At 41.4% G+C, this 12,312-nt stretch overlaps 1 protein-coding gene across 15 annotated transcripts in view; it reads right to left on the bottom strand.

The window, feature by feature from the left end:
- BMPR1B (bone morphogenetic protein receptor type 1B) overlaps window positions 1-12,312 on the bottom strand; it is an 899,743-nt gene that overhangs the window by 183,677 nt on the left and 703,754 nt on the right. For all 15 annotated transcript variants that reach the window (XM_069743592.1, XM_069743591.1, XM_069743595.1 and 12 more), the window contains one exon: window positions 7,220-7,397. In XM_069743592.1, coding sequence (XP_069599693.1) covers window positions 7,220-7,292 — 73 coding nt within the window. In that variant the 5' untranslated portion in view covers window positions 7,293-7,397. The remainder of the gene's footprint in view (window positions 1-7,219; window positions 7,398-12,312) is intronic.

Genomic DNA, 12,312 nt, shown 5'->3' with positions numbered 1-12,312 from the left:
CCGCCTCCTCTGCCATCATTAACGTCCCACTGGGGCTCCCAGATTTACCGCCTCGTCAGTGACCACCGCAGTGCGTCCCTCGCTTCCCAGACGACCTTCCGCGGTCGGAGCAGCAGCCACAACAGCAACCACTTTGAGGAAGTCAAGATTCAGCAGTCGCCCGTGTGTTTTGCTGCAGCCCTGGCACCTGTGCTGTAAGTTCGAAGAGTAGCGCAAACTGCGCATGCCCCCCCAAAAAAAAACTTACAGCGCAGGCGCCGTGTTATTTTAGCATTGAAAGGGACCGCAACTAAAAGAACCACCTTGACAGAATGCAGCATTAGATGGCCCTTTTAGTTAAAAACGCCAGGGGGGGGGGGGGGGGTTACTCCCTTTAAAAAACAGAATATAACTCCAAGTATATCAAACTTCTGTGAAATCAAACTGTCCACTTAGAAAGAAACACTGTTTTACAATCAATTTCACATTCTGTTGTGCAAATGGAATAGACAACAGATGGAAATTATTGGCAATTATCAAGACACACTCAATAAAGGAGTGGTTCTGCAGGTGGGGACGACAGACCACATCTCAGTACCAATTCTTTCTAGCTGATGTTTTGGTCACTTTTGAATGTTGGCTGTGCTTTCACACTCGTGGTAGCATTAGACAGACTCTACAACCCACACAAGTGGCTCAGGTAGCGCAACTCATCCAGGATGGCACATCAATACGAGCTGTGGCAAAAAAGGTTTGCGGTGTCTGTCAGCGTAGTGTTCAGAGGCTGGAGGTGCTACCAGGAGACACACCAGTAAACCAGGAGATGTGGAGGAGGCCGTAGGAAGGCAACAACCCAGTGGCAGGACCGCTACGTCAGCCTTTGTGAAAGGAAGAACAGGAGGAGCACTGCCAGAGCCCTGCAAAATGACATCCAGCAGGCCACAAATGTGCATGTGTCTGCACAAACTGTTAGAAACCAACTCCATGAGGATAGTCTGAGTGCCCAACGTCCACAGATGGAGGTTGTGCTTACAGCCCAACACCGTGCAGGACACTTGGCATTTGCCACACAACACCATGATTGGCAAATTCACAATTGGCGCCCTGTGTTCTTCACAGATGAAAGCAGGTTCACACTGATAACTTGTGACAGACGTGACAGAGTCTGGAGACGCCGTGGAGAGTGATCGGCTGCCTGCAACATCCTTCAGCATGACCGGTTTGGCAGTGGGTCAGTAATGGTGTGGGGTGGCATTTCTTTGGAGGGCCGCACAGCCCTCCATGTGCTCAACAGAGGTATCCTGACTGTCATTAGGTACTGAGATGAGATCCTCAGACCCCTTGTGAGACCATATGCTGGTGCGGTTGGCTCTGGGTTATTATTATTATTATTATTATTATACATTTTTATAGCGCCATTTATTCCATGGCGCTTTACATGTGAATACGGGGCAAATATAGACAAATACATTAAACATGAGCAGATAACAAGGCACACGAGTACATAAGGAGGGAGGACCCTGCCCGCGAGGGCTCACAGTCTGCAGGGTTCCACTTAATGCAGGACAATGCCAGACCTCATGTGGCTGGAGCGTGTCAGCAGTTCCTGCAAGATGAAGGCATTGAAGCTAAGGACTGGCCCGCCCATTCCCCAGACCTGAATCTGATTAAACACATCTGGGATATCATGTCTCGCACCATCCACCAGCGTCACTTGCACCACAGACTGTCCAGGAGTTAGTGGATGCTTTAAGGTACCGTCACACTAGACGATATCGCTAGCGATCCGTGACGTTGCAGCGTCCTGGCTAGCGATATCGTCCAGTGTGACAGGCAGCAGCGATCAGGCCCCTGCTGTGATATCGCTGGTCGGGGAAGAAAGTCCAGTACTTTGTTTCGTCGCTGGATCTCCCGCTGACATTGCTGAATCGGCGTGTGTGACGCCGATTCAGCGATGTCTTCGCTGGTAACCAGGGTAAACATCGGGTTACTAAGCGCAGGGCCGCGCTTAGTAACCCGATGTTTACCCTGGTTACCATAGTTCAAGTAAAAAAAACAAACACTACATACTTACCTACCGCTGTCTGTCCCCGGCGCTGTGCTTCTCTGCTCTGGCTGTGAGCACAGCGGCCGGAAAGCAGAGGGGTGACGTCACCGCTCTGCTTTCCGGCTGCCCGGCGCTCACAGCCAGAGCAGAGAAGCACAGCGCCGGGGACAGACAGCGGTAAGTATGTAGTGTTTGTTTTTTTTACTTTAACGATGGTAACCAGGGTAAACATCGGGTTACTAAGCCCTGCGCTTAGTAACCCGATGTTTACCCTGGTTACCGGCATCGTTGGTCGCTGGAGAGCTGTCTGTGTGACAGCTCTCCAGCGACCAAACAGCGACGCTGCAGCGATCCGGATCGTTGTCGGTATTGCTGCAGCGTCGCTTAGTGTGATGGTACCTTTAGCCCAGGTATGGGAGGAGATCCCTCAGGAGACCGTCACCTCATCAGGAGCATGACCAGGCATTGTAGGGAGGTCATCCAGGCACGTGATATTCGTAAATACCTCCAATTAGATATATAGTATAGATTTTCTGATTGGCTATGTCACTATGGTTAGGTTTCCATGGATCCGACCACCACTGATATCGTGACAGCTTGTTTCTAGTGGTTGTAACCATGGATACATGGATACTCCCCTTTGAGAAAGTAACTTGGCGTCAGGGGTTGTGGGAAGGCCACATAGGAGTCCGGACTTATTATGGGTGAGTGCAATCTTCCTCAACGTTATATATAAACATGATTGACATGAGAATATGAGGTTGTGGTCCCCTAGGATTGATCCCTTATTGTAGGATCATGTTTACTTAGGGACATTGTGTTACTTACCCAGGTTGTCCTATGGATGTGTGCCCTACCATCTAGTGTACTGGTCGTTTTTTTCCTCCTTTCCACGTGTTGGAATTTTTATGTATTCTGTCATGTGTATATTTATGTGTATGTTATTTTTCTTTCTGATAATGTGAACGAAATAAAATATTTACATATATTTTTTATATGCTCTGGTGTCCAAGCTCCCTTTTTCGCTGGTATACTACATTTATATTTGGAGGTATTTGCTAACATTATTATTATTATTACTACACATAATTACATATTGAGATAGGAGAAATGCAGTATTAAGTGGAACTTCATAGTATTGACCCATTCACTACCATTGCCATGTTTAAAAGGACCTGACAATTCAACAGAACTGTGAAAAAACGACATATAAAAAGTTCAGAAGTTAAATGACAAAGTAGATTGGTAAAGGTATTCCAGTAGAATTTAGCAATTTTGGGATTCCCGAAACAAATTATAAAAATAGAAAATATCACCAAGATATTAGGGTCCAAACAATACAGTATGTACATTAGTCAAATAAGACAGCACCCTTCTTTGGAAAGTGTTCTCCATCTACTAGCAGCAGATGTGCCTCTATGCCTCACCAGAGATCAAACCCACTTCTCTTCATTAATAACATTTTTATTTACTGCATTATACAGATTCTCCCCGGCACATGGCATACAAGCAAGAGCTGAACTTCTTCTACACAGATCTCCATCCTCATTATGGATGCAGGAGCACCGCAGGACACAATACATTGAAAAGAGAAGGTGAATGATGAGTCCTGTCCAGCTCTATGCAGTGCTAGAAAAGGAACATGATTGATTGGAATTTGTGATTCAAATGAGCTTAAAGCGTCAGCTTAAGAGGAGAATTTACAATGTAGATGGAGATTGGAGAGATTCACAGAACAACAAGAAATCCTGAAGGTCTTTTCTCTAGTGACACATTAGCATGTGAAATGGATCCTTTACATAGGTTATTAATGCACTTGGAGGATTGTGGATTGTCACAATGTTTACTAAGGAATGTAACTGTTTACTAGACTCGCACAATAAGATAATCATAATAACAATAGTAACAGTATCGCTTGACTTCCAATAATATCATCAGCTCAGAGAGTACAGCATTGATTTCTCCAATAGCAATATGAATAAATATTGAATGATAACTCTTTGTATAAGCTATCCAGTCCATAATGGTAACATTTGCAATATTAAAACCATAAAATTTCATAAAGTGCACATAGAGGTTAGACCTTTCTATTACAATGCTCCCCCTCTTATAGCTGGACAGAGCATGCAGAAGTTTACTTTTAATTGCAATGTAAGTGCCAATGTTGCCCACACACATTAGATGTAGTAATCTAAAGACAATCTAATGGATATGGAGGCTTCCTGATGACTGCCCTCTGACAGCCAATGATGGCGATGGAAAAAAGGATTGGAAATATTGGATTTCAACAGGCGTTATTTTTTAATTTTTTAGTTATGCAGGGAGATAATCTGCTGTCGGAAAATTGATACACTGAACTAAAACATGCCCACTGGTTTGAGTGATGCATACAATTCTAAGTCAAGGAGCCAGATATGAGTTAAAAAGCTGCTTAACTTATTCGGCCCAGATAAAGTGGTTGTTCCACGATGATCAACTACAGAATGGACCTCAGACCTCCAGCAATGACTACAGTGTAGGAACTCAACCAAACTGTCCTCTTTACTGCACAACTACATGCTAGACTGCTGCTTCATTCAAACTCCTTTTGGTCATGCATTAAGTAGGACCCTGGAAGGCCCAATCTGGTGATCAGTGAGGCTAGGGACAACTAACAATCAGTCATCTGTCAACTATCCAGGCAAACCCTTAATCATCTCCAAAACTGGATCTCAATATTGAGTCCAAACCTACGTCTTCTAGGAACATGTGGTACATACGTAGGTCTGGCCAAGGTTTTTCTACAAATATGCATATTATATACTGTCTATCAAACTATATACTGTATGTTTGGTCCACAAAAATATTATTTGCCAAAGTAAAATGAGTAACGGTGAGGATTGTAGATGCAGTAGTAGGTCAAGGAAACTTGGAAATAAGGCCTAGTGATTGCACTACGTACAAAACCATAGGCACTGGGGTGCCGCAATATGGCAGCAGCAGGCGCTCTGGAAATATGAGTCAAAGTGTGAACTGTAGTAGAGGCAATTTGTTTGCCAAAGGGGTGGGGAGAGGTACAGTAATCAGTGTCTATAGGAAATAATGAAGCACGGTTTAGATTCCTTGAAAGTTTGGGGCTGCATGTCAGGAAATGGAGTTGGGGTTTGGTCAAGATTAATGGTGTCTTTAAATGCTGAAAAATACTTACAGATACTTATTTATCATGTAATACCATAATGGAGGCATCTGATTCTCAATTCAATCTGCAGCAGGACAATGATCCCAAACATACAGCCAATGTAATTAAGAACTGTCTCTATGTAACGAACAACATGGAGGCCTGGAAGTACCGATATGACCCCTACAAAGCCCTGATCTCAACATCTTCAAGTCTGTGTTGGATTAAACGAAGAAACAAAAGGATTTTTTGCATGCCTACATCCACAGCAGATCTGTGGTTAGTTCTCCAAGGTGTTTGGAACAACCTCTATGCCAAATTCCTTCAAAAACTGAGTGCAAGAGTACTTAAAAGAATTGATAGTTTGATGTTCTTTTGAAGGAAAAGTATGACCACAACAAATATAGGTTTGATCTAGATTTTTTTTTTTTTTTTTTTAACTTTGGATTTTGTTTATTTTTGTCAATTCATTATTAACACTTCTATTTTGTTTAAGGATTCTTACTTTGCAGCATTTTTTCACACCTGCCTATAACTCTTGCACAGTATTACGTGTACAATTCAAACATACGTCCCATAAGACCGAACACATGCATGTTATACTATAATTATGGTAGGTAGGTGTGGTTATAATACAATTAATTAAAGTATAGTCCACCAAAACCTAACATCCAGGATATGATACATAAATATGACCTATGATTCATTTTAGTGATCTCATGCTGAAATATAACACAAAATAATACTCCCCTGGATGAAATGCAAGATTTGTTTTACGGAAACAAAAGTAGTAGGATTTTATTTGAATTCTATATTCTAAAAATAAGCATGCATTCCCAGCCTTAGAAATCCCCAGCTAAAATTAATTTGCAGTAAAAAAAAAAAAAATCTTTGAAATATTTGTTTTAAAAGGTATAAAAGGACAATAATACACTTTTATATTAAAGGTGTACTAACAAAAATTAATGACATACAGCCTAAATTCCTATATCATGCTTTTTTTGGGAAAACATCTTATTGGGTTACAAAACAAACTGACCTACATTATAGCTTTCTTTCTTTGTCAACTGCAAACGGTTATTTCAAAAATTCCTCTGTCTATCATTTTGGCAAAATTATAAAAACAAAATCTAAAAGTCTGGACCCAATAATTGTCAGTGTACTTCTATACGGTGTATATATTAATGACTTTATGCCGTAAACATTAGCATAGGTCATACGTAAATCATATATAATAATAAATGATATGATATTTCACGTAATCATTTCAAATATTTTTTATACTTAATGATCATTTTACATACTTTATATTCATTCTATATACTTTATGATCATTCTATATACTTTAAAAATTTTACATAAAATTCTATATTATTATTGAAACAATGATCAAACTCTACACAGTGATGAAGTTTTAATCAATGCTTCTGCACAGAAAAGAATACAATTTGGTAAATTAGTTCCAATGAGCCCATAAACTTTTGTTACATTGTCTCAATGCTGCACTTTCATAACACTGGGTGTTTCAAGGAGGGGAATAAGAATGATTTGCCATCTAGGAACCCTGTAGTGTCTGCCGAGACATAGCAATTCATGGGTGAGAAAAAAAGAAAAAGAAAAAAGACCTTTACTTTGGAGCTAAAGAAGAAACTGACTTGAATTTCTACAATACTGAAATGTGGCAAATGTTATTAAAAGCTTGGATAAATCTTAAAGAGTTAATTGGATGCATGATATTGAGTCTTTTTCTGTCTCCGTTGTGACAGTTCTTTCCCAAAACATCAGATAAAAGTGAATTGTGGTGTCACAAGGTAAGCGCGTGTGCTCCCGAACGACTAAACATTACATTCCAGGAGTTGATGTTAAAAAAAAATATATATATAGGCAAATATTCGGCTTTGCTAATTCCTTAGAACACTGTGCGGAGCATCCGGAGAGGAGCCCTAACAATCCAAGGCACAGGGGTTCCTGCTTTTCCCAACTTTTTGATTGAAACTTGTCCTGACAGCCAGATACATTGTAAGGATCCTTCTTACCTCTGGTATGTAGAGACAGGAGCATTATCAAGGAAACATGCAGCTGCCAGCTGGGATCTTCAAACCAGCCCATTCCTAGAGCAGAAGAGCTGCGGCAGGGAAGATGGAATAAAGTCCACACTCCGGATTTCGTCCCTTTTGCTGCGTTATTCCCAAGTCTCCGCGTCTTCAGAGCGGTCTGCAGGGAAGAGGAGAATGTGAAAACCAAGCCTGCTACAGGCAAGTCCTGTCACCACAACTGATCACCTCGTGGGGGGAACACAACAAAGAGGTCCCAAGCCAGACTACATTGCTAAAAACAGAAGCTGTGATTGACTGCCCAGATGAGAGTCTGTGGACACTTCCTAGCCTTATCTTGACAAAACCTGTTAACCTCTTCACCACTGCGCACACCCCTCCCCCATCACATGCACTCTGCATATCAAGTTGAAGTTGATTTACTTCTGAGACATCTGAAAAGTAATATTTCCATGAGGATAGACATTATATCAATTAATACACTGAAAGCTTAAAAGCCTATTTCACTAAAAGGAACCTATTTTTTGAGCATCATCTAAAGTGAAAAAGAGTTAACTGCAAAAAATAAAGCGACTGATTAAGACAGGTTGTTTTTATTAGGCCATGTTTGCAGCGTAGCATTTTTTTTTTTCTGCAGAAAAGATGCTGCATTTTAGAGAACCAGCAAAAGCTATGAGTTTTCAGAAATCTAATGCACACATTTGTTTTATTTTGATGACTGGATTTGAGAATTACAGCATCTTTGAAATCTGCAGCATGGCAATTCTTTAAGCGTTTTTGCAGCATTTTTTCACACATAGGAAGCAATGAGAAAGAGAAAAAAATGCTGCAAAAAAAATTCCACTACAAAGAGGTTTTGCTGCAGTTTTGGTCAATAAAGCTAATTTTATTAAACGTACTGTAGACAAATGTTCACATAAACAAAAATGCAGCAAAAAAGCACACGTGTGAACACAGCCATGCAATAAAGCAAGGGCGACATGGTGAGTCAGGTGACATAAAGCTTGTGATGTCACACTGCGACATTGCAAATAATGAATATTAATGGGGTGTCATTGCAGCCGGCAATCTACCACATCCACAATGTGTCTGTTACCAAAAATCCAAACCTGTTAGATATTTGGTTACAGATCGCAAACAAAGACTTTTCTCCTCATAGACTTCAAAGTAACTTGTGAATTGCGACTTAAATGGGATTCAACTGTCTTATATTACAGCAGTAAAATAGTCAAGGCAAGGTGGGTGCTTTTGGTCACCCCAGCTCTAATCTAAGAGATTAGTCACACATGGCAGATTTGTTGCAAAGATGTCTTTGAATAAAGAGCTGGAGTCACTTATGACATTTTTTTGTGTCAGTTTTCTGAGCCAAAGCCAGTTGTGAATTTAAAAGTAATTGAATATATGAAAAAAAAATCTCTGGGTGCCCTACGATCCCAAGAATAACAAAACCCAAAAAGCTACGTCAGCCCTCCCTGCCTTCACTGTTTTGCCTTTGCACAGGGGAGTTTACAACTACCTACTGAAGATCAGCTCACATTGAGCTTTTATCCATGTTTGTTGGTCCCATCGGGGGAGGCATCTGAACCCCTCCTCACGTCATCCCCCGCAAAACAGGATTCAGACGTATGCGCCAATAGGGCTATAGACTATAATGGTGCCGACAGAGTTATCATGTGCTCTGCCGTACATCATTTTCGGGTGTGTATGCCTACTGGAGGTGGTCACCCAGATGCCATCTACTACAAGCTCCAACAGGATCAACCAACGTGGACAAAAGTTGAATGTGAAAGCACCCTAAGTGGATAGGGTCAGCTATATTGTCTTTAGCACCTTGTGCAATATCACTGCAATGGAACATAGTATCCGATTCTGTATTTTTGGTGCCACTATGTTTGTTCAGTTTATAAAGATATGTTAAAGGATATGGGCACCTTGGAGGACATTTTGTTATTTTTTTTTTACTTAAAGGCATGCATTTTGGCTAAAATCATTTGCGCATTGGGCTTAAAAATACAATTTGAATCTCCACGTATCACAACACATAAACAGGCAGTGAGCTCATTCTGATTGCAGAATTTATAACCTTAAGGGTGGGCTACTTGACGATATGCGCCACATAAAAAAAAACAGTTGTGGAAATTGTCAAGTAATTATTTTAAAACTGAAATGATGATGTAAAAACCCCCACCAAATTGTGGACAAGTCACATCCAAACATGCCACAATCACGCCTATCCTTAAAAAGCCAACCCTCGATCCAACTGCTATGTCCAGCTATCGCCCAATATCACTGCTCCCATTCGCTTCCAAACTCCTGGAGCAGCACGTCCACTCTGAACTTTCCTCCCACCTCTCATCTAACTTGTTCTTTGACAATCTACAATCTGGTTTCTGCCCCCATCACTCAACTGAGACAGTCCTGACCAAAATCACTAACGACCTACTTACCGCGAAAGCTAATGGACAATACTCTGTACTCCTCCTTCTAGACCTGTTCTCTGCTTTTGACACGGTTGACCACTGCCTCTTACTACAGATCCTCTTCTCCTTTGGCATCAAAGACCTCGCCCTATCCTGGATCTCCTCATACCTTTCCAACCGCACATTCAGCATCTCCCACTCCCACACTACCTCCTCATCCCACCCTCTCTCTGTTGGGAGTCCCCCAAGGCTCTGTTCTAGGACCCCTACTCTTCTCCATCTATACACTTGGCTTGGGACAACTCAAAGTCCAATGGATTCCAGTACCACCTCTATGCTGATGACACTCAGCTCTACCTCTCTGGCCCAGACGTCACCGCTCTGCTGTCCAGAATCCCAGAGTGCCTATCAGCCATATTCTCCTTCTTCTCCTCTCACTTCCTCAAACTCAATGTGGACAAATCTGAACTCATCATCTTTCCTCCATCCCATAGATCTTCCTTACCTGACCTATCTATCGCAATCAATGACATCATGCTTTCCCCCGTACCGGAAGTCCGCTGCCTTGGAGTAACCTTCGACTCTGCCCTGTCCTTCAAACTGCACATCCAAGCTCTTTCCACCTCCTGTCGCCTCCAGCTCAAAAATATCTCCAAAATCTGTCCTTTCCTCAACCGTCAATCTACTAAAATGCTTGTGCACGCCCTCATCATCTCCCACCTTGACTACTGTAACATCCTTTTCTGCGGCCTCCCTGCTAACACCCTTGCACCTCTACTGTCCATTCTTAACTCTGCTGCCCGACTAATTAATCTCTCTCCTCGCTACTCCTCTGCTTCCCCCCTCTGCAAATTTCTTCACTGGCTCCCATTCCCTCAGCGTATCCAGTTCAAATTACTAATACTGACCTACAAAGCCATCCACAACCTGTCTCCTCCATATATCTCTGAACTAATCTCCCGATATCTTCCCTCATGTGATCTCCGGTCCTCCCAAGACCTCCTTCTCTCCACCCTAATTCGCTCCTCATCCTACCGCCTCCAAGACTTCTCCCGAATATCCCCCATCCTCTGGAATTCTTTGCCCCAACATGTTCGACTATCAACCACATTCGGATCCTTCAGACGGAACCTGAAAACCCATCTCTTCAGGAAAGCCTACAGCCTGCACTGAGCCCACTGCCTCCTCACCACTACTGAAGCTACCGCCTCACCAACACCGGAGCTCCTGCAACCCTCAACCTACTGTCTCCTTCCCCATAATCCTGTAGAATGTAAGCCCGCAAGGGCAGGGTCCTCGCCCCTCTGTATCAGTCTGTCATTGTTAGTTTGTTTACTGTATGTAATATCTGTAACTTGTATGTAACCCTTTCTCATGTAAAGCACCATGGAATCAATGGTGCTATATAAATAATAATAATAATAATAATAATAATAATAATACAAATCACAGTCACCACATGAAGCAGGGCAGTAGGACGGTGATTACGGGGAGATGCCAAGCAAGACCTGCAACGTCTATCGGACATATGGGGGGATTATAAAAGGAATTCAGGGGATATCAAGAGGCGATTGGGGATTTATATACAAGTTGCTACACTGCTGGACCTTTAGGGGGTATTAAAGGCAGTGGCCGTAGTTTATATTGAAAAAAAATGGTGACAGTTTCCCTTTAAAGTCCAATCAACAATTCCAATCCAATAAGCTCAAAACGGTGTATACTGAGCACAATATATTATATATAATTTATGTCACTTGCAGTATTTCGGCTAGTATTTTACATCAGTAAATTAAAGCTAAAACTAGGAGAGAAACTGAACAGATGAAAAGGAGAATAGAAAGATTTTTACTTTTTGGGCAATTCCTGCTTTTTACTTGCAAATGATGCAAAATAGTGACCACAATACTACTATATGAAAGGTGTATACTTTCTGAGCCAGTTCCAGGTGTAACAAGAGGGACTTTGTCATCATGCAGCGTCAATGTCTGAGATGTGCTGCGCTCTTCCAGAAAAATCTAGTGACATTCCTATTGCCATGGGCGCCCCAATAATGTGACCTGGTGTCCACACATTATGCTATAATACCATCTTCTATAAAGTAAAGCACGTGTCATTTGTCATACTGATTTTTCTTACATCTGTATAATCTCAGAATAAACAAAAGAGTGGCCTCCTCTGATTGTTTTATGGAAGCCATAAAGTCAGGCTGCTAACACCAGCGTGAAAATGTGGGCGGGCCACTATAAGTAGCTATAAGGCGGTGTAGATCTACACAATACTTGTGCCTGTGGACACATTTTTCTTTTTGACAAAGAGCAGATTGCAGATACCAGAAAAGCAATGTTTATTTCTGCACAGATGGCATATTATTGTTGGGTTTAGTAATCAACCACATATAAATATTAAATAAAATGCTATATAATAAACAAGTCCAATATTCTAATAAACAATAAAAGTGATATAGAAAAGTGTAATATTCTAATAAACAACAAAAGTGATATAGAAAAGTATAATCTTCTAATAAACAACAAAAGTGATAAAGAAAAGTATAATCTTCGAATAAACAACATAAGTGATATTGAAAAGTCCAATCTTCTAATAAACATCAAAAGAAAGTGTTATAAAAAATGCAATCTTCTCATAAACAATAAAAGC

This window comes from Ranitomeya imitator, chromosome 1, assembly GCF_032444005.1.
Source record: "Ranitomeya imitator isolate aRanImi1 chromosome 1, aRanImi1.pri, whole genome shotgun sequence".
Taxonomy (NCBI): domain Eukaryota; kingdom Metazoa; phylum Chordata; class Amphibia; order Anura; family Dendrobatidae; genus Ranitomeya; species Ranitomeya imitator.
This window is presented reverse-complemented; position numbering and strand designations above follow the sequence as displayed.